Source organism: Lacerta agilis, chromosome 6, assembly GCF_009819535.1.
Source record: "Lacerta agilis isolate rLacAgi1 chromosome 6, rLacAgi1.pri, whole genome shotgun sequence".
Classification (NCBI taxonomy): domain Eukaryota; kingdom Metazoa; phylum Chordata; class Lepidosauria; order Squamata; family Lacertidae; genus Lacerta; species Lacerta agilis.
Window position 1 is genome coordinate 14262306 of NC_046317.1, and position 24153 is coordinate 14286458.

The 24153-nt window shown below is 40.4% G+C and overlaps 1 protein-coding gene across 1 annotated transcript in view; it reads right to left on the reverse strand.

Moving 5' to 3' along the window:
- Positions 1–315: 315 nt before the first annotated feature.
- The window catches only part of KCNT2 (potassium sodium-activated channel subfamily T member 2), a 222524-nt gene continuing 198686 nt past the window's right edge, over positions 316–24153 (reverse strand). The window contains 8 exon segments of the mRNA XM_033151401.1: positions 316–1098; positions 2033–2117; positions 3238–3538; positions 5947–5967; positions 9010–9138; positions 9748–9831; positions 11000–11101; positions 20647–20758. Coding sequence (XP_033007292.1) covers positions 987–1098; positions 2033–2117; positions 3238–3538; positions 5947–5967; positions 9010–9138; positions 9748–9831; positions 11000–11101; positions 20647–20758 — 946 coding nt within the window. The 3' untranslated portion in view covers positions 316–986.

The window sequence follows — 24153 nt, forward strand, 5'->3', positions numbered from 1 at the left end:
ATTTCTTTAACTTCAGCAGTGCTACAGTAGCAGGTACCCCTCAAGCATTCTGCACTTCCCTCTTCGTGACAGACGCTTCACAAAAAAGCCTCCCCCCAAATCCAGTGTACAAAATAGCTTAATTTTCTGCCTGAGTCTGATAAAATCTTCTGAACTTCTACGTCTTCGTACATTGACAGCAAGCGGGACTGTAGTTACCAGATTGCTGGCTTCCAAACTCAGGAGACAATGCTGAGCTGTTCGCCACATCACTCTCCTTTAGACTGTGAGTCTCTAGTACAGAGATTGATTGCTGCATTTTTGTTTGTGATTTGCCCTGAGTCTTTAAATGCTGAGGGCTACAAATCTAAACAAACAACGTTTTCAATTAGCCAGGAATTTAAATTGGTTGAAAAAGGCTATAGGAGAGATAAAATACAGCGGAAATGCATACTGGGTTATTGTCACCAAGCAGTGAATTTTCAGAACAATCGCTTTGAATTGCAATTTTAAGATGTTAGGACTTGCCTGAAACTTCCTTTGATTATTAATTTAACTGCAACAACCAGAAGTTTATGGTTGTGGGACAGAGAAATAACAATGAATGCTGTACACAGCATGGTTAAGAACTGAGCCACTTCCCCACAGCGGCTGACGAAAACCAGGATAAGAAAAGAATATATTAATTTCTAATATCTCTTTGAAAAAATAATCCATTTAGATTCCCCATTAAAATCCTCCTTTCACTGAGCAACACTCTGGGCACACTTGTTTGATTTCAGTCTCTCTTTGTTATTTTTATCTCCAAGACAGATTAGCTGTTTTGAAACCAGACCCAGCTTTTCCTAATTGTTCCTGTGGTTACAGTAAAGTAGTTGCCCGGTGTGTGTTAGCTGACCATTGTGCCTAAAGGCTTGGATATAATAAATCCATCATCTTATTTTCACTAAATTTCAAAACAGCTATTTGTATAAAAACGTCTTTTCATCAATGATCTGTGTGAAGCGTCAAAGCTGTGTTTCTTCCCTGGTGTCCTGTGCAACGGCATTGCAGAAGCTGTTTTTCCGGCTGGATGAAGTGTTTGGAACATATGACAATGGATCTGGGCGGATCAAATATCTACAAAAATATAGACATACAATTGCCATTAGATTTAACAAGAAAACTCCCAACTGAATTCACAATGATTCCCTATTGTCAGGGAAAGAGGAACTACTCGGGAGGAGCAGGGGGGGGAGAGGGGAGCAAGCTAGAGCTGGGAGAGAAGATAGTGACTCATCCAGGGGAGGGGGGTCGCTGGGTTATAGAGAACAGACACCCATAATCTCCACAGATTCATCCTCCTCCCCCAGCCCCCGTCAGGAAATATCTCTGGAAGAGAGGGAGATGCCAGGCTTGGGGATGACAGAGGAGAGACCCAGCACCGTCAGTCACAGACAGGAACATGAGCCGGGGGGGGGGGAGACGCAGATGTCATCTCAGGGTGCCTAGCCGCTGGTGGTGTTGGCAGGTGCGTGAAAGCACGCCCCTCCGAGAAACTGAAACTGACTGAGCAGACATGACTGCAGAGACTCTGTAGATTCATTATGGACAATAAATAATTATAGCTTACCTAAAGGCTTGTCGTTACTCATGAGCAACATCCAAGGGAAGGAGGATATCCCTGACACCTATCATAGCTAGTAACAGCACAACTGATATCTATGTACAGTATCGTGCATACCTTCCACACTTTATTTCAATAAACCAAGAGGGTTTGTTGAGCAAGCACTGCTTCCTCCCTTCACTCCAATTTGGCTTCATGACAATTCCATGAGTAAAAAGGCAAGATAAATGGCATGCACCACTGGGTGCTACTGCTTGAAATATCAGGATTATGCAAACTGGAAGCAGTTGTGATAAGTGTGTGGACGCCAAAATCTTTCACTCTGCTTAATCCTCCAATTTCAAAAATGAGAATTTCCAGCACAGCTTTAGAAATAAATGTTCTCTGTTGCATGAAAGTGCAAATTAGAAGCTCAGTGAATTCTTATGTTTTATGGCTTCAACTTACACAACATCGTTCAGTTCAAGTCGTGTGTCTGGAGAAGGGTTGATCAGAATATAAGAAAGAGTGTTTTGATGATCATTCATTTCATCTATAGGAGAAAAGAGAGAGAGAGGGAGAATAATGAAGGATGTATGGTTTGTACTTCAAATGACTCAGACATGAAGGCCATACTTAGACCTATGATGGGTCAAAGCAGACATACCAAAACCGCCTCTTTATTTTATTGAAAAGATAAGGAATAAATGAGGTGGTAGGGGAAGCAGAAAGTGAAAGAGAAATATGAAATATCTGATCATCAATGAAACTATGTCCCACGTTGTGTTTCACGGAGGAACGAAAGGTAAGTCCTGGTCTGAAATGGTTGAATATTTTACTATTTATGAAAACATGATAGCTTTTGAAAGTCAGTATGACATGAGACTCTAAATCTCAGGGCCATGGGTTTGAGCCCCACATTGGGCAAAAGATTTCTGCATTGCAGGGGGTTCGACTAGATCAGTGGTTCCCAATTAGCTAAGTACTATAGACCTCCTGTTTTTCAAAAGCCAGGCCATGGGCCCCCTACTTTTGATTTTTTTCTATCTGTGTGGTAGATTTTGTTATATGAATAGTACCACAGACCACATGGGAGGGGGTGTCTGCAAACCACCAATTCAGAACTTCTGGACTAGATTACCCTTGTGTTCCCTTCCAGCTCTTATAATTATATCAACTGAGAGAGCTATATTTAACCAATTATCGTTGGTCCTTTTATAAGCATTTTAGTAAAAATTGTTTGTTTGTTTTTAAAAAGAAAAATGACGACCCTGTACAGAAACCTAGCAATGATTTGAAAGTGGCTACCAAATAATTTTGATTCAAAATATTCCCCGGATTTTCATTTTCTTAACAAGAAACATATTTTGCTTTCCACCTGAACAATTTGGTGTATTCCAAAAACTTGGCCATTTGTTTGCTTATCACTAACTCCAGACAAATGATGAAAATTGAAGTAGCACCAGCCCCAATACATAGTTTTAAGGGACCTTATTTCTCTCCACTGAAAGAACTGTCCATTTTTACCTATTCCCTGCTTTCTAGAGCTATTTATCTATGAGAGGATCTGCTCTCTTATCCCACTATTCCTAAAGTTCACTGACAAGCCTTTCGTCCAATGCACTGCTACATAAAATGAAAGTTGCATCTATCTTTAGAGAGAAATGTCCTACCGTATCCTGCTGTTGACAGTCCCAAATGTTTCATTCTGTTTTTCACCAGTTCAGCAAGTTCCTGCCTTTCTGACCTTCTGTAAAGATTCATTCTCTGCTGACTTATTTTCTCTGCAGTTTTCCCCGAGTGCTTTGGAACTTTCCGGCTCAGCCGCCGAGCCCACTGCATACTTTTCCGCCGCAACAAAGGATGGTCGGACTGATCACTGGATGTTGAGTTACGATGGTTGCTACGGCAGCTAAACGGTTCTTTATTATCCTTAGTGTCCTCCCAGTCTTCCACACTGATGGAAATTTGAGACTAAAAACAACAACAACAAACCATTCAAGAAATTAAATCCTTTTGAAAATGCTTTCCCCATTTATCATTAAAAATAAATAACTCAGGACAATGCCTCTCACCTCCCTTTCATTTCCCTGCCTCCACTTCCACTATTTCATACAGCCAATATTTGCCACAGTAGACCCATGATATGAATCATGCAAAAGAAAATCTATGAATTTCTTTGGGGAAATTCGTTGGACCAAGCATTAGACAATTGTAGGAAGAACTTGGCTGGGATGGAATCACTTAAGACCATATTGCACAAAATGCATGGTGTTGGTGAAAGTGTATGCAGAAGAAAAATAAAGGGCAGAACATGAAGGTGTAGCTGAATCTCACCATGGCTATCAGGCCAAATACTTTGGCATATGCATTCCTTTGGGTTTGCACCTCACTTTTACTTTTGCCTGTTCCCACCACACATTTCCATTTAGCATAGAAGTGCAATAGGTTCACAGGAACCAGAGTCTGAGAAATGGCAATGGAAACAATGGAACAAGCTAGAAGTTTGTTCATCAGAGGGAGACTATTCAGATTCCTGAACCTGTTGCAGAACCAGATTCAGTTTTTCGTTGGGCCCCTGAAGGTCCACAACCAAATGGCCCAGCCCAACTGCCCTGGCTCTAAGCCTTTGCTGCATCAGGGGATCCAAGAAGCTGGTGAACACAGGCTCCTTAGGCTCATGTATCTACTATTGCATGTGAGGGTCAGAATGAGTAAGCACTGGGCAAAACAGAGTGGAAGCTACAATAGTACAAGAACATAGGCCAGTTTGGCACAATTTCCACATTCACAATGATACATTTATATAATGACAGGCATTGGCATTTTGTTATTGCTGATCAGGTGTGTGTTCATAATGGGAGAACCCATATAATGCAGGAGCAATAAGGTTTCAGTGATTTCCTATGCTTTTCGTTTCCCCATAGGGGATGATATATGGCACAGAGTTCCCTGGTCACATTAAGAGTGTGATATAATTCTGAGGACTGGCTTATATTATAAATGAAACGAATGCACACAACATTCATAATTCCATAAAATCACTAAATCACTAGATAGAATGTCTCATTTTGGAATGCCCTGTAGTCTGTATTATACACAATCAGGACTATATGCAATTACTAGATTGCACTACAGTGGTACCTGTGGTTATGTACTTAATTCGTTCCGGAGGTCCGTTCTTAACCTGAAACTGTTCTTAACCTGAAGCACCACGTTAGCTAATGGGACCTGCCGCTGCCGCTGCACTGCCAGAGCAAGATTTCTGTTCTTATCCTGAAGCAAAGTTCTTAACCTGAAGCGTTATTTCTGGGTTAGCGGAGTATGTAACCTGAAGCGTATGTAACCTGAAGCGTATGTAACCCGTGGTACCACTGTATTAACACACCCCCTTAAGTCAGTTTAGGTTTATTAAATTTGTATATTACTTTCCACTAAAAAGTCCCAAAGCGATTTACCCGCAAGTAAAGAATACAAAAGAGCTCTGCAATTTAACATAGTATCATAGGGGCTGTCCAAATGCACAGAAAAACAAAACATCTTTGCCTGGTGCTGAAATGATTACGAAGTTGGTGCCCGGCGGACCACTCTGGGGAGAACATTCCATAAACAAGGAGTGGAGGATACTACAGAAAAGGTCTGTTCTCTCATTATCACCCTCTGAACCTACATCTGAGGTAGCCCACAGAAAAGGGACTCAGATGACAATATCCAGGTCTGAACAGTTTCATACGGGGAAATGTGATCCTTTAGTTTTTGCGGTTCCAAACCATTTTTTAAATAACAAATTTATATACTGCTCTATAACTGCAGATATCAGGGTGGTTCTCGTGCTTTAAAGGTCGAAAACAGCACTTTAAATTGGTCCCTCAAACAATTTGTATTATCTTTGGCTAGAAATTGTTTAATTTATCTATACAAAAAGTACTATCGATTCACTGTGATTTCTTATTTTCATCTAACGGCTCACTATTTTCTTTCTTTAGTCAAAGGTGGCATGCACCCATGGCCAACTCTGGGGGCCACCAGAAAGGGAGTGGCTGTTCCACACTCTCACGTCACAGACACACACTCACACACATGGCACACCCATGCGCACATACAGAAACAGGGCCTCCACCTTCTCAGCTGACCTATACATACCAGGTAGAGAGGAGGTGTTATTGAACCCTCTCCTCTCATCAGATAATTTATCTGATAATTTGGAAGGAGATCCCAAAACAGGGCACTGGGCTTCACACAGTACTGTGTCTAATATCTTTCTGTCACTGCTGACAAAATTGGTGAGGTATTGGATGGGGAGATTAGCCCCCCCCCCCAGGGTAAACTGCTCCTGGTCTAGGCCACCACTGGGCATATGGAAACATTTGACAAATACTTACTTGTGAAGCCATTTCTCGAGACTGATACAAAGTGAGGGGGGTCAGGCGAAGGGGAAAGAAAACAGAACACCATTCAAACAAGTGTCCGAACAATGAATATAGACAGACAATTTGCAGCGATCACAATATTGGGATTGTACAAATAAATGCATGGCTAGCTGTGTGTGTAGTGTAAAATATTTTTGCAATTTCAATTTGCAATTGTTTGAACAAATGAATGTGGGACTCACATAAGGAATTGTTTCCCATGGCAGAGAAGTTGCCCTTGACCATCCTATTTGTTATAACAAAATAAAAAATAAAAAAATTCCTTCCAGTAGCACCTTAGAGACCAACTAAGTTTGTTCTTGGGATGAGCTTTCGTGTGCATGCTACCTACCTGTAACTGGAACTATTTGTTATAGTTATAGATATATAAAAACACTGTATTCACTCTATGTAATTCAAGTACATATATAATGTACAAACCTTCCTTGCAAAAAAGGCAATGGACATCATTATATGAAGTCCTAAAGCCAGATTTGTGGGTCTCATACAAAGACTTTAGTTATATTGAGTGAATAATTATTATTTTTAGAAATTGGTCAATTAATGGTTAGTCTTCAACCATTATAGAGCTGAGACTCTCCTTTAATCCTAACCTGCAAAATAGAAACCACGTTTGATTATTATTATTTTTTACAGTATCTCTCTCTCTCTCTCCAGATGCTGTTTTCCCCTCTAACTTTCTCTTTGTCATTTCCCCTGTTATCTGACTACCCTGTTAAAGAAAAGCAGAGAACAAACTAGTTTGGTCTCACCAGTACACATTTGGCCAGCACAAGTTAGGGATGTGCAAAGCCACTCTTGCTCACCCCCAAAATCAATTGAGCTTTTCAAGCATTTCTGTCAAAAGTTCAGTATTAACACTTGATAATCCCAAGTGATGGGCCACTCCTTGCTTTCCTACCTGCTCCCTCCATCTGTCTGAGGATGGGCTCAGTTCGACACCAGATGTCCTACAAGGGGTCTCCTTTGCTGTAAAATGTACACATGGTTCCATTTTTAGCCAAGCGACTTTGGACCAAATCCCAGAAATGTAATAACATAAGGGAAACCGTGACAGAAAATTGCATTTCATTTTGAGTTGGGCCCAGGTTGAAAGAGGTGCAGCTAGCTCAAAATGGGACCAGCTTTATTGTGGCAAAAATCTCCAGAACAAGTCTCACACCACCCCTAGCCCAAGCAACAAAATATTTAATCCCTATTATTTTGTGTTAGATAATGTTTAAGCAGTGTTTCTGTTTTATAACTTGATTAGTGACTCCTCAAGGCACAGAAAGTTCTAAAATAAAAACAAACTAAAAAAAAAACCCCTACATATCTGCAACTTTCATTTTCTGTTCTACAAATTCGCACTATGAAAAATTGTGGATTCTAAGTAACGATAGGCTTAATGGCCATCATAACTGAATGTGAATATAGTTAAGAATGTAATAAAGGGCAGGGTCACATGTTATGCTGTTGGAAAGACATTAATGCCAATTGCATACCAGATTATTTGTGCAAATTTATTTTACTGTAAATTAAAACACAAACAGAGGTGTACTGCAGGATTACTTAATTTTTTAAAACAAAAATGGAGTTAAGTGAATAGACCTATGTTTTACAGGCTGTTTCTCATGCTTTAGAAGTGTAGAATTACTTAACATTTTCACAAGGTTTTGAGAAAACAGATTCCTCAATTAAGTTCCATGGTAGTCAAGCTTTATTCTGATATACAAATAAGTGTTTCTGATACGTAAGAATAATGTGAGCCTAATCCATGTTTTCACATATCGCACTGTCATATTTTAATGCCATAGTATTTTCCAATCAATGAGATTTAAACATTCACAACTAATATAAGTTACCAACTAATAAGATGGTGCACCAGGCAAATAAGATCTAATTCTTCTTACATAGTTCCACTACCTTACCTTCTGTTTGAACCAGGCCAAAATTTTATTCAGCACACAAAACTGAAGCAATGATACTGAGATTTCTTCCAGCTGCAGGAGGTCTATGATTCCAACAAAAATCATAGTCTGTGATTCCAACAGAAATTACTAACACACTCTTCAGAGTGCACAGTTATAAAATAATAAATTCTCATAAGTGTTGATTGCTGAATTTGTTAAAAAGAATAAAGCTTTTGTTGAATTTTTCCTATAACTAAATTTGAGGCAAAACAGAAGGTTGTAGCTTGAGCAAAGGTATCTGAGGAATTTCACTAAATTGGCCAGGAGAATTTCTCATATTCCTAGAATGAAACAAAGTTGAAGCAAATTGTTTCCAAGTATCAGGGCTGGTTTTATAGTATCTTTCTCCATGTCAGGAGTTGCATCCTTCCTTGGCACATACTTTTGTGGGCAAACATAAACATATGTACTGGTCTTTCAGAGATCTTGCCAGAAGCAATTCTCATGATTGCTGTAATGTACGGTAGACCTGTCTCTAGGTTTTATCACAACAAACATTGTACCCCTTGCATTTTGACAGTTCTTTTATTCAGGTTGCAGTGACACATGTGAAAGAGTTTTAAACTTGCGATGGAGAAGTTGAACAAGCACAACCAATGGCATAACAAATGCGTGGTGTAGCTTTGGATGGTGACACAATGCAGTGGCAATAATAAAACGAAAAATAGCTAGTTTCTCACCTCCAATCTGCTGTTCTACCCCAAATGATCGCTAGGAACTTAACTACTACAATACATGTGTGGGGTACTGGGCCAGCTTTAGAACTAAATTCTCTAAGCACATAGTGGAGAGGGATCAGGAACAACAGCAAACTGAAGTTCTATGAATTATATCCAGTGCATGTTTCAAAACATTTGTAGATGTGTGACTCCCTCTCACATTTTACGTTTAAAGATTCAAAACAGCACTCCATAGGGTGCAAATGAAACTCTAGCATAAAGTGTGGATCAGAGATAAAGAAAGGTGAGCAAAACATAGTTAAGTGAAACCACTCTCACCACAGTTCATTGCAAATTACTTGAGTAATGTTTCTGAAACATTCCTGATCAGAACCCATCCATACCTCAGACGTTGCAAGTTTCTGCGATTCAGTTCTGTAGATTCCAATAGGAATATCCCCCGTAGAAGAACAAAGCTTCTGGTAGAGCCTGGCGTACGTTCTGATCCACAAATCGTCTTCTGTGATTTTCATCTATGCAACAGCAGCAACAAAAAGAGTCTGACTGTTTGGAGACGTTTTATTTACTCAAATGATATATTAACACAATTGTTGCAGCATACAAATGACTTATCCCAGTTGGTCACCATACATATTAGGCTACACTATCTCTTTAGACACTGTAGATAAATCAGTTCAGAACTGTACATAACTTTGCACCATCTGGAGAATATTAATAAAAATAATTGCTGAATCAATTTTTCATGTATGGGGTCAGTTTCTATGCATCCCCTTCGCCTCATAAAGCCCTTGGGATTGTATCCGATGAAGTTATCCCATTAGCGGAAAGGACTTCTACCTGTACAATGTGGCTTCCTTTCTTTGTGCCCACCCCTTGAAATCAAAATTTGCTTCAGAGAACAGATTTGGAAGAGCACACGGGGAGAAGGAGAGGAACTCCAATTTGCTGCTTTGCCATTAAGCAAAAATGAATGCCTTGCACCTATTTTTTGTTAATGTTGTTTTCTGTACCAAAAGCAAACAGGCAGCTACTCTTAGGGAGAAAATGCAACATGAAAAACAAATGAAGAAACAACCAAAGTATCAACAAACTTAATTATATGGGATTAAAAAAGCACTTACAGAACAAAGAAACCCAGATCCTGGTGTAGTATCTAATCCCAGCAGAAGTCTTGTGATAGATATCATGTAATCTTTAACAAAAGACTGCAAGTTTTAAAAAGAAAAGTACTTTAGTATATATCAGAAGAAGAAGAAGAGGAGGAGGAGTTTGGATTTGATATCCTGCTTTATCACTACCCGAAGGAGTCTCAAAGCGGCTAACATTCTCCTTTCCCTTCCTCCCCCACAACAAACACTCTGTGAGGTGAGTATGGCTGAGAGACTTCAGAGAAGTGTGACTAGCCCCAGGTCACCCAGCAGCTGCATGTGGAGGTAAGGAGGCGCAAACCCGATTCACCAGATTACGAGTCTACTGCTCTTAACAACTACACCACACTGGCTCTACTCTCTCAGAGTAATCAACATTCCTAAACAGAATAGCTAAATACATATATTGCTTTTTTTTTGTTTTTTTGCAGTGGATATTTACTTTGTGGAGGGAAGACGAGCTTCACAACTAATGATGCACTTATTTTTTGAGAGCTTTATAAAACTACTGTGTTTGTAGAAACACATTTTTCTTTGTCCATAACAACCTTTTGAAAAAAAAAATCCTTCCAGTAGCACCATAGAGACCAACTAAGTTTGTTCTTGGTATGAGCTTTTGTGTGCATGCACACAAAAGCTCATTCCAAGAGCAAACTTAGTTGGTCTCTAAGGTGCTACTGGAAGGATTTTTTTTTTTTTTACTATGGCAGACCAACATGGCTACCTACCTGTAACTGGAACCTTTTGAAAAGCAAAGTATACAATCCTAGGTTCCAGGTTCCTGGATCCCCCCCCCCCCCCAAGATATCACGGATTTTTAGATAATGGCTAGCACTCAGCATAAACTCTGCAAAGTGTTGTGTATGATGATGTACTACACAACAACATACAATTATTAGTATGTGATGGGCTGTATGAATGCAGCTGGTTCTGTAGTGGCTTAAGAACTTTTGAGATGGGTAGCTAGCTAGCTGTTCTCAGCTCAGCATCAATCCCACCACAGAAGTATCAGCTCTTCAATTTTTTTGCAGCATGCAATAAACCGCTTGTTATTGTTGTCTCTTTGCTTTCTCAGGGTGAACAGCATGGCATTTTGAAATGGCATTAGCATTCTGGCACAATGTCACAGATCCTGATGTTGTGGTAGACCACTGAGTTATGACGTTAGTATGTTGGGATGTTAGTATGAATTCAGAAAAGGAATAAATTCTGTCCTTCACGATACCTGATACAGCAGGGTGTCCAACATGCTGATACTAAAAACTCTACCAGCAGCAAAGGGCAATCGAAACATGAATGCCAGATTGGAGCCCTTCTCTCGTTCTTTCTGTTCAAATGGGGAAGAGGGGTGGGTGGTAGGAAAAGAAGAGAGAGAGGGAGAGAAAAGAATCTGTAAACACTTCCAATCATTAAGTGAATGGCACACTGGGGCTTCCCACAGGAAGCATTCTGCCAAAGTAAACTTCTAATGCTGCTGCGGATTCATTCATTAAAACGCTACTTGGAGAAATGCAGTGCCAGCTCTCAAATGGTTTTTACTTCCTCCTGATCCTCCATTTTTTGAGAGATTGTTCTTGCATCTGCACACACACACACACACACACACGTACAGGTTCAAGATGAAATGTTTGTCCTCAACAGTTTGGGGACAACTTTATCTTTTGAGAGTTCTCATCACTTTAGCTCATCAACTGGCAAAAGCATTTATTCGAGACTCTAATCTCTTCCCATTATACAGATTGGCCAATAAATACCTCCTGTTGCATTACCTAAAAGTTCAATTCTCCTACAAAGAAATGCTAAATTGGAAGTACAGCATAAAGCACTACTAATTCATAATACTGGGACATTTGACTTGATTCATTTAGAGATCGATTTTCTGTCCCACTATATGTTTTAATTACTTTAGCAATAGTGTCCGTGCTGTCACCAAAACACAGTGCTGTGAATAGTCACTATACTTTTTGCATACATTTAAAGTTTCATTGAGTTGTCCTGTGTCTTCTTCTTTTCTTTGGCACTTCATGATGTTTGCCAGTTTTTCTCCATCCTCACAATGCACCCATCCATATACACCTGGCAACTAGGCATAACATGTCATGCAACTGATGGCAGATACTCCTGTCCGCAAAAGCTTATGCCACAATAAATGTGTTAAAATAAATAAATAAGGTGTTATGGGACTCTAACCCAAAAGACCACCAAATACTTTCCATGATATAAAGAGAACAGCAGTATTGCAGTTAGTTTTGGAGTGGAGGAGTTCATTGCAACAGCTGCCATAGCTAGGCACCCTGGGAGTGTCCAGTTTATCAGGATCAGCCAACAGTTGTAAAATAGGAAGCTGGCAAAGGTTGGTGCACTGGTTAACATGTTGGACCTAGGCTGGAGAGAACTGGGTTTGCATGCCTCTGATCTTCCATGGAGGCAACTAGGTGACATTGCGTTACCCAACGTAAAAATCATATACACGGTCGGAACAGTCCTTTAACACCTCAAGCTGACAAAACTTGCAAGTACTGAGCCATCGCAGAACACCATTAATCCTACAGTCCAAGAAAGCAACTGAGCCTCCTAAAAGGTAAAGGACCCCTGTCAGTTAAGTCCTGTCACGAATGACTCTGGGGGTTGCAGTGCTCATCTCGCTTTACTAGCTGAGGGAGCCGACGTTTTGTCCGCAGACAGTTTTTCCGGGTCATGTGGCCAGCATGACTAAGCCGCTTCTGGCAAAACCAGAGCAGCACACGGAAACACTGTTTACCTTCCCACCGGAGCGGTACCTATTTATCTACTTGCACTCTGACGTGTTTTCAAACTGCTAGGTTGGCAGGAGCTAGGACCGAACAATGGGAGCTCACCCTGTCGCAGGGATTTGAACCGCCGACCTTCAGATCAGCAAGCCTTAGGCTCTGTGGTTTACACCACAGCGCCACCCGCGTCCCGAACTGAACCTTCTACTCCACTACAAAGCTGAGAGAAAATGGCATCCACACAACACAGCAGCTGGAACTCTTATCTCTCTCAACAAATCTCTGCCAACCTAATGAAGATTAAAGACCATAGAAGCTTAATCATAGATGTGTCAATTCTTTCTCCCTGTAGAATGACATTTCTTATGAGTCTTTGTTGTCAGTCAGTACAAATGCCCATTGTTTTCCATCTTAGTGTGCTGCTCTTATCTCATAATTTGTCCCAACCATCCTGTGAGGTAGATTTGCATGAGAGGAGGCTGAGATAAAGCCATCTTATCTAAGATCACTCCCTGAGGCACTGGCTGAGAGCTGATGTAAATTCAGCTCTTCCTCATCCAAGATCAACATTCTCTAATCCTCCATTGTGGGAAAATAAATGTTAATATTTCCCTGTTAGAAGGAATGAACAAAAAACCCGTCCAAAAACTCCCACAGTTGTTGTTGGTTGTTTTTTTTTTTTTTTAACCAGGTTGCCCATAATTACGGAATTGCAAATGTTATCACAGCACTAACATGTCAATTGACTAGCATTCAAGTTTACATCTGCTTTATGAATAATGAAACATGGCTCGGGATGTTAATTCTGGCCTTGTCCACTGAGATTTGTGGCAAACAGATACTTTTTGAATTGCGGCAGTAATCGCTCTCATGCATTTTTAATTGATCATCCAAGTTGCATGGAGATAGAGATACAATTTACTCCTTGGCACAATGAAAACCACCACGGTGGCTTTAATTATTTGGAACCAGATCGTTCTGTCCTCCTACATATTTCACAGCAGAAGCCTCTGAAAGTGGAAGGACTGCAGGAGATTCACGTTTGTGTGTGTTCTCCTACAGAAGAGAGCCTAGCTGTAGGACTTCTGAGATCTGTTCAGCTCCAGCTGCAGATTTGAAGACTCTGTGCCACTGGTTACCAGATAAGGATTTTCAGTAGAAAATGGATATCACCCTCAAAGTCTGCTTGTGAACTTCCCTGTGGATCCTACAAATGATGCTGAGTGAGCTTGGGAGATTAGTCTGACCTAGAATGGAAATTTTATGTTCTACTATAGCAGGATTTCCCAAAGTTGGGTCCCCAGCTGTTTTGGACTACAACTCCTATAATCTATAGCTAGCAGGACCAGTGGGCAGGGATTATGGGATTAAGTCCAAAAAGAGCTGGAGACCCAACTTTTGGAGACCCCGTACTATAGGTTGAATTTTCACTAAGATATTTTCTGTCCACTCCAGAATGTCTTCTTGTCTCCCAACCAGTGCCAAACTGTTCACCAATGGGTGGAACAATCCAAGGAATTAACATGGTGAGCTGTAACTGTTAGTGGGGCTACCCTCTACCAAGGCTCTCCCCCCATTAATGCTCCCCCCAAGACAGGCCCAAAGGAGTTCCAACATTTGCTGTTGTTTGGCAAGATAAACAAAGAAGCTCAAAAGGAAGGCTTTTGGTTAACTAAAAAGGCAAGTGGATTCATCGACTCTCCTTGTTTCAACAAATTCGTTGATTACATTTATGTAGAATTTCAAGTTACCAAGGTTGGCGCCTTTTTGACAGTTTGAAGGATGTCTAAAGTAACCACATAATAAACAAAGCCAACAATTTTGTATGCCACTTTGCCTAATATACACATCTTTGCAAAGCATATTTTCTGTAATATTTATATTTTCCCATATGCAATGCATTTTGGTACATTGTTTTCACTAACATATGCATTTGTATCCAAACTTTACCTCAGCTGCATTCATTTTTGTAGATATTGCTTGGCAGGAGAACTGCATTGCAAAATCCACCAAAGTGTGAATTTTGAAGGGTGGTCACGTTTCAGTTTACATATTGTTTTGGAAAGGATGAATTAGGTAAATGTATTCCACTTCTTGTGTCTCACTCATGTTTTAAACACAAACTTAAATTATGTGCATATTGAAATATGAAATATTTGCATAAGGCTGCTTAAAATATTTGGGTGTGATTCATTTTGATCTTTATGTTACGATTATTTTGCATAAAAGCCTTTTAGAAAACAACCACACAAATAGTGGAATCAACAGATTGGGGACTAAATGCCTCAGGCAAACTGGCAACAATGCTTAACTTATTTCTCATCTTCTCTAATTGATGGGAAATGAATTAAGTTTTAATGGTAAAAAATGAAGAACTGGGCAAGGAAGGGGAGGTGAATGTTGGAGCATAGGAAGCTTACTGTTTGTTTGTTTTTGAAAGGAGAGAGTTGACTTTTACTGTTATTTTTAACAGTTGATTTATTCAGTTCTAGGTTGCCATATATTGAAGAGTAAAAAAAGGGGGACACATTTGCCAACTTCTACTTTTAACTATGGATCACTATGGCGACTCAGTAATGTTCTCACAACTCAGGAGACCACTTTATGCATTAGATGACCTATGCTCTGGTACACAGCAATTTGCATCCCAATAAATATTCCAATGGTTACTTAGCTATTTTAGAAGGGATCTGAGAGGGATCCTAGCATGGTTTTAATTAGATCCCCAAGTTACAGAACAAGTAAATGCCAGGAAGTTCTCTGAGTGGCATGGGCAATTCAGTTTCACTAGTTATGTGAAACAGATGTCACCTCCCAATGTTTCCTCCTCGATAAACATCAAGAGTGTACTCAGTTATTGAACTAATTCAGGCTGCTGACCTACTTTTTAAGTTAATTACCCTCTTGCTCCTCGACAAGTATAGAATGGATTTAGATTTAGCTGCCATGTGTGGAAATATATCTACAGATAGTATAGGGCATACCAGAACCTTTCCACTCTCTTCCTTCACCATTATGTACATCAGAACCACACAAGGCATTGCTGGGAAATCTCAGTCTAGTCTACCTCCTAAGGTAGACTAACCTCAGTCAAGGCTCCTAAGCTCAGAGTTCATGTTATTTGACCACAAAGAAATAATAGTGATGGTCAGGGTCTCCCATTTCCTATAACTGCCTAGCACACAGGATGCCCATGGGTGTAGGCTGAGGGGGAGAAGGGAAAACCAGCTTCTGTGGTCCCTCTATGGGTGAGTGCTTTGCCCGAGAAGGACTGGATCAAGATGCATGTTTGTGTAGTTTTAATATTGGAAGAGAGTGACATTGTAACATGAAACCAGAAAATATTCACATTCAGATAAAGGGTTCTTAACTATAACAGAAATAATTCTAAAATGTAAGCGCAGACCCTCCAAGTGTGCCTATTTTCCAGGGGCAGTCCTGGATTTACAGAAGCTTTCCCAGTTTCTGATTTGACCCCATAATGTCCCTATTTTCATCAGAGAAATGTTGGAAGGTATGGAGTTACGCAACCCCTGAACCAAAGAGATAGGTAACTATGCAACCTTTAGAAGACATCTGAAGGCAGCCCTATATAGGGATTTAAAAAAATGTTTCATTATATTTTTATATATGTTGGAAGCCACCCAGAGTGGCTGGGGTAACCCGGCCAGATGGGTGTGGTACAAATAATTACATTGTTGTTGTTACTGCTGCTGCTGCTGTTGTTATTATTGTGGAGCAGGACATCCTTATTTTCATCGGATAAATGTTGGAGGGTATGTAAGCATAAGGACAGTGGCTGCAATCCTGCAAGCAGTTAAAAGTTGATTCAGAGATATGTGCTCTTCACTTGATGACTGCAACATCAAGGAATGACTCACATATCTCAACAAAACAGCACAGACGTTACAACAGAACCTCACGTCTCAATGGAGTCAGTTTACATATACAAGTGCTGGTCATCTAGTGTACAGTAACCAAGTGCTGTGATTCTGAACCTGGTCTTAGATTACTTAAATCAGGGGTGGGTTTTTTGGACTATACCTCCCTCCATCCCTGACCTTTGGCCATGCTAGCTGGGACTGATGGTATCTGGAGTCCCTCAAAACCCTAAGGTTCCCCACTCCTGATTTAAATTACACTAAAGAGAATGGATTTAAGAAGCGTCATTATGCAAATATTGCACCCAGTCTTCAGTGAAAGCAATGAACGCATGCTTAGACAGCCAATTTCCCTACTCCTTAATTGCAAAACATTTCCTAGCTATTAGGATGCTGTATGAAGGCTTTCTTGAGTTTTAATTTTCATGAAGAAACCAGAATGGATAGAGTTTGACTTCGGCATATGGTTGCTGTGTTTTTCATCTTCACATTTTTCTGCTGAGCAAAAGGCTCTTGCTTGTTCAGATGCCAACTGTGATTGCTTAGCTATTTCCAAAGAGGAAAAACAAGGGAAGTTGCAGCTGTAGCAGCAGATGGAGTTCTCCTGTGACTCAGGGATTTCTTGCTTCAGAAACCCATTAAGCCACGAAGTCAATTTTCCATGTATGTTTGTACGCTTTAGCTGCAGGCAACTGCCTCATTTTTAGAGTCCCTTTGTAAAGGGGGGAGCATAGCAGAGGAATTAACAATCAGCTGTACAATGGACCACATAAGACAATTTCCTCTCAAATTTTAATTGCATTTCATTTTGCCTAAGGGAGTTCTCTGAAGCTTAATGAACTACAGCTACACCTGCAACAAAATGTGCTGTGGTGACTGGTAAAGGTGAAATGAATGGAAGGGAGAACTAACTGACTTTCCCCACGTGATAAAGAAGCTTATTTATTTCACCTAATGTCTCCACTTGTCGCCATGTGGAAGGAGAGACTAGGCACGAAGTCAATTAAGCAACTTTTCCAGGATTTTCCTAGTTTTTCAGGTTTTCCTTCCAAAATAGCATCCAATGTTTTCGCAAGATAGGGTAGCAGAAAATTGTCTGTTCTGCCCCCATTCTTCTAGAATCCCTTCCCTATGTAGGCCAAACAAGGCTCAACATCTTACTTTCAAGAACTACTGTTCAGGGTTGCCACCTTTGTTCTGGCAAGATATAGGGCAGGGCGGGGCGGGGCGGTTGCAGGGAGATTTGGTTTTTTTCATTTGGTGCTGCAGTGACTTCAAAGCAATCCATTGGTCACACACAGAGAGATGTGCACATACACATGAATTTGTAAATGTGCCTGTGCTTGGCTACCCAGAGCTTAAATACATGACCTTTCATGTATAAACAACTATCTGACTTTTAGAAGACATCTGAAGACAACCATGTTTAGGGAAGTTTTTAATGTTTGATGTTTTATAGTGTTTTTAATATTCTGTTGGGAGCTGCCCAGTGGTATAAATGGGCATGGTATAAATTATTATTATTATTATTATTATTATTATTATTATTATTATTTCACACACCCTTTCAAACACATGCTGTCATGCATGGAGAGTCTGCCTCCCCCTCAAAGATAAGAGTTAATGAGCAGTTTATATTTTATAGTTCTTTTATTCAGGCATCGGGATGCAAGGAAAAATTCACATCCCTTCCCAAGGAGAGCAGTTGACTACTCTAAATACTCCTGCTTTCGTCTTCCGCAACAACCGAGGTGCCAACAGGAAGTTCTTCCTCCTCTCTGCATCCTTTGTGCTCTAATACGGTTGAACTGTTTAGTTCGTGGGGAGGCAGGGTTCCCCACACTCTCCAATGTCATCTCTTCTATCTGTCCCCTCCCTTCCATTCCTCTTGCCATTACAGTGGTGCCTCGCAAGACGAAATTAATTCGTTCTGCGAGTGCTATCGTATAGCGAAAATTTCGTCTTGCGAAGCACCAACGGGGGAAGAGCAGATTGACGGGGGCGGGGGGAATCGGCAATTTTTTTGTCTTGCGAGGCAAGCCCATTGGAAAATTGGTCTTGCGAGACAGCCTTCTGCTAGTGAATGCCTTTCGTCTAGCGAGTTTTTCGTCTAGCGGGGTACCACTGTATCTAGGCAACTCCTGACTAAACTGCTCTGTGTCTGAGCCTGCCTCAGCTTCTGAGACAGCTGCAGGCAAGGGGAGTGAATCTGCCCCTGTCCAGAGAGAGAGAGAGAGAGAGAGAGAGAGAGAGAGAGAGAGTCCTCAAATACAAGACAGACCTGTACCAATACAGGATGTAGTATTTTACATTGAAATATGGGACAATCGTGTATTATACAGGAGAGGTGGCTACCCTAACTGTAAAAGTAAAGGTAAAGATACCACTGACCATTAGGTCCAGTCGCAGACGACTCTGGGGTTGCAGTGCTCATCTCGCTCTATAGGCCGAGGAAGCCGGCGTTTGTCTGCAGACAGCTTCCGGGTCATGTGGCCAGCATGACTAAGCCGCTTCTGGCGAACCAGAGCAGTGCATGGAAACACCGTTTACCTTCTCGCCGGAGTGGTACCTATTTATCTGCTTGCACTTGACGTGCTTTCAAACTGCTAGGTGGGCAGGAGCTGGGACCGAGCAACAGGAGCTCACCCCGTCACGGGGATTCGAACCACCAACCTTCTGATCAGCAAGCCCTAGGCTCTGTGGGTTAGACCACAGCGCCACCCACGTCCCCAATGTACTGCAATGTCAATAATAATAATAATAATAATAATAATAATAATAATAATAATATCTCAATATGCATTTTCAACTGTTACTTCATGAAATAAAAAGTTTTATTGGTGTTGGATGGATTGCATTCTACCGAAACTGACGGACTGTTCTTAATATTTTCTCTAATGCTACGTTTTACAAGGAAGACTGGTTGCTACAAATATTACATGGAAAATATATCGTATGGAAAGATTACTTAAAATATTACATGGAAAACGTTAATATATTTTACCACTCCAGAGAATGTTGCTGTTCTTGCCATGCTCTCACTCATCAAGCTTCAAATCTGTAATGGCGAAGTCCCTGGCACTTCTCAGCCATTCAATGCACAAATGAAAACACACTCAAGCACGCACATCTAATTTAACATAAGTTTAAGTTTTCTTATGGCTTATAGATGGCTTGCATATATTTGCAGTCCATAAAAATGGGCTCTTAGGAGATAACTAATGAATGAAATTGTATATAAAGACATTTTAAACAGAGCAAACAGAATGAAGGCAATTATGAAAAGTGTCTTCTGATAGCATGCTACATTTGAACTCAGAACAAAATTAGCATTGCCCCTCTTATCCAAAAGAATGCACATATATTAAAAGTGCATATATTAGCTTCAACAATTTCCACAAATAATTGACTTAATACTTGATACATCAGTTTAGAACTGCTGTGCTAAAAAATTTCCACTGCCCATTATTGTTTGCTCTTGCAATTAAATAGGCTGCTTAAAACACTTGTTTATTACTTTCTAGTTTGGAAAATCAGGACCTGAAGTAATTTTATTAAAAACCAGAGAATTTTAGCACACACAATCTCCCCACTCCCCACAAAACCCTGCCAGAGTGCTTAGTTCCATTTTGAATATATTGCAGGAAACCCAAGAAACAGGTTACAATAGTGGCAAGTATGTGATGCTGGCAAGTAACTTTTTTTTGTTTTTGTTTTCTAAATCTGGCAGCATTTGACAGGCAGTATGTAATGGTAATTAACATTTGAGCACTGACAGATTTATGTGGTAGTTGAAGCCTGCCAAACTCTTTTTTAAAAAAATAAATCAAGAAATGGCAATAAGCCTAAAACATTCAAATCTGAATTTTAAGGCAAAAAAATTCACATCCATAATTTGTTTTTCTGAATTTTGCGTTAAAATTTTCCACTAGTAGAAACTGGGGAATTTATGTAATTGTGAGCATTTGCAAAAGTTAATGTGTGACAAATGAAATCATGCATTTGCGCCAGTGACAATGGTTTATTAGATTTAAAAACAAAAACAATAAACAATAAAAACCCAACATGTTTATTATATTAATATTCTCACAATTACTTTGGTGGTTCTCATGGTAAGGTTTGCAGTTTTGTGCAATATCATTTAAAAAAACAACTGGAAAATTATTTATCTTAGCTCATTTTGAAAGGCATTAAATAACGTACTTTAATTATAACTCAATATAGATATATATTTTTCTTACCTTCTCCAATTTTGACAAAGCAAGAGAGTAGCAGTCTTTGGCCCTGAATTGCATGAATCTCATGTTGGCTGGGTGAGTTAATTCAGTTATTATGCTTAGACTAGAGAACAACCTAAATGTTTTTACAAGGAGATAATATAAGTTATTCCTCCAGTAACATCAACTGGATAAGATAAAACATGACAACATATACAAAAAAACTAATTACTTATAGCTCCAAAATTATAATTAGTTACAAGGAAATGACAACTTTTGGCAAAGGCAAACATGTCCCTCTAATAGCACTTATGTGCTGCACAGATTCAGAGAAAATCAGCATATTACTTTTAGAAGGGTGGCTTGTATAACATTTAATCTGACAGAGAAGGCACTGAACAGTATTTTTTTGAGCTGTGTTTGGTAATTTATTCTCAGAAATGAGACAGTTCTGCAGAAAAGGAAGAAAACCTGGATAAACCATTGAAATGGTTATGTAAGCCTTTACTGTCTATAAAAGAAATAACTTTTCCAATATGTAAAAATATAGCTGTGTTGAAAATATAAATTACACTCATGATTCATGTAAGATGAATAAAATGATGGCTCCATTCCAGCCTGTCAGGAAATCCCCAAGGTATCAACTGAGCTAGTCACAGAGCAAAACTAACATTTTTATTACTCTCTTAAAGCTGAAATCAGCAGGGAAAAGCACAAAATTCTATTCTTTAGGAAAAGGAAAGCAGACAGAAATGCCAAAGTGTGGTTTATGAACATACCTAATACTGAGAAATATTGACTTAAATGGACATATGAAGATTTGGATAGCATTCTACTAAGTAATGATTAGGGCGAGTTCCTTGCCATTAAAAAAGTAGCCATTTTGACTTTCAAAATTGTTAAATGCTCTGGAATTAGTAATTTGTAATGGTTTAAATACCACATAGGAAATTGTACCATATCACCACCCATTTGAGAATTCGGGAAAGACTGGCTTTGTAAAACTAGGGTAGCTTAAGTCACAACACACACACAGGCTTCACAACATACGCTGCAGTTTTGCTGCGAAGGATGGAACCTGTTCAGCCCACACATGTGGATGCCTGGAGGGTTAAACTGCAGTTAATCTGTCCTCTCCTACCTACTAAAACCCATCCCACAATGGTGATGTTGTCAGTGCTTTTTTCTGGGGGGACACAGGGGGACGCATACCCCTAAACATTTTGTGAATCTAAGCATGGCCTCATTAAGGGACAGTATTTCAATATGAGTAGGAAAATTAGAGTATCCCTAAACATTTGTTTTAGGGGGGGGGGAAGCACTGGCTTTTATCCATTTGAAAAATTACAGGGTGTATTTTCATGAGTCTGGGGTTCTAAAGGTGCCCAGCATTCTAACTCATTGTAAAGATAACATTTCATATATTTGCTAAGCGTGGAATATTTAAAACAAGTGCTATCAAGCAATTAAGTATTCAGTAGCTACAAAACAGTCCCCTTGGCCTTGAGTAATTTGTCTTGCTGTAGATGCTGGCTCTCATGTGGATATACTGGAAACTGCCTGGCCTGTTTGGTGCATTATTTATTTATTCATTAAAACAAATTCTCTCTCACTTTCAGATAATAACCATTTAGACCAGTTAACTACATGTGGAATGCAATCCTCTCTCTTTTTCCTTTCGTTCTTAAATTTGTTAGCTGCTTTTCTCATAGAGGGAACCACGGCAACTTACAGTAAAACCAGTTAAGAACCTTCAATAAATATCTTTTTAAAAGCCACAGATAAACATATAAAACAGATCCAGGTAGGTAGCCGTGTTGGTCTGCCATAGTAAATATATATATATATATATATATATATATATATATATATATATATATCCTGCCAGTAGCACCTTAGAGACCAACTGAGTTTGTTCTTGGTATGAGCTTTCGTGTGCATGCACACTTCTTCAGATACACTGAAACAGAAGTCACCAGACCCTTAAATATAGTGAGGGAGTGGGGAGGGGTATTACTCAGAAGGGTGGTGGGAATGGGTGATCGGCTGATAGGTGTAAAAATTGCAGTCATTCCCTGTAAGACCCTGTAAAAATTGCAGTCGTTAACAGTCGTCAACAGGTTTTCCACACCTATCAGCTGATAGAGTGATCAGTAGAGTGGAGACATCACTGAAAAGGCCAGACCTTGTGTTGCCACCCTCTAAACCTCCCTTGGAGGGGCCAAATGGTGGTGTCAGGGTCTGAGTTGGTTCTTGTGGGGAGGGCCAGTCCTTGAGCTATTGGAGTTAAATCGAGACACACCCCCCCCAAAAAAATTAGCAGCCAATGTAATTGTGCCAGAACCTGTGTTCTATGTTCAGACCGACCCAACCTGACCAATATTCTGAGCTCCAAATTCTGTACCAGCTACAGTCTCCAAACTGTATTGAAAGGCAGCTCAATGCACAATGCATTGCAGTAGTCAAGTCTAGAGGTTACCACAGCCTAGACAACAGAGGTTAAGCTGTTCCTGCCCAGGTAGGGGTGTAGTTGGGCCACCAGTCAAATCTGATGGAAGGCACTCCCTATGGTTACCAGATTTTTTTCAATGAACCCGAGGACACTTTTCCCCCCATTTTTCTTTTTTAGCTGAGTAGCAGCAGGTAGCCAGTAGTGGGGATGGTGAGGCAAAAGACCCTGGGCCCAAGCACACATGCTTATTGTATAAAGGTGCAAAACCCTTCTGTAGCACCCTGTGAAACAGAAATGTGCAGTGTTTTGTTTTGTTTTGTTTTTTTAAAAAAACTGGGCAATGGCCGCCTGCAACTCCCACGCCTCCCCTGATCAGTCAAAACAAAGGGGGAAGGGGGCAGGAGATCTGTACCACCGGACGTACCCGGTTCCCCTTTGGCAGTGGTGACAGAAGCGACAGTCAGCAGCCCAGAGCCATCCTGGTAGCACAGCTGCACACAAGACACATCATGTGGGGACTTCTGGAGAGAAAAAATGGTGGCCGCCACGGCAGCAAGCAGCTCCTGAAGCCAGCCAGAGCCATCTGCGCTATCAGGATGGCTCCGGGCTGCTGAGCCTGCCACTGCCACGTTTTCCCGGGACAGATTTGCAAATCTTGGGACATTCCGGGGACGGAATTTTTTCAGTGACAGATTTGCAAATCCGGGGACTGTCCCCAGGAACCGGGGATGTCTGGTAACCCTACATGCCACACCATCAAGGTCACTGGATCCTCAAAAGACATCAGAATTACTCCCAGGGTATATGCTTGCTCCTGCAGAGGAAGTATAAGCTCACCCAGAGCAGGCCACCTCCTAGGGAACCACCCGCTAACAGTTTCTCAGTCTTATATGGATTAAGCTTCACTTTTTGGGGTCTCACCCAGTCCATTAACAAAGCCAATCACAGGTCTTACACAATTGTATACAAACTTTAGGAGGGAGTTCCATGGAACTTGGTGGGACTTATTACTGAATAGTCATGTGTATAGGATTGTGTTGAACACTACTCAGAAGTTAGCCCTAACAAGTTCAAAGCGA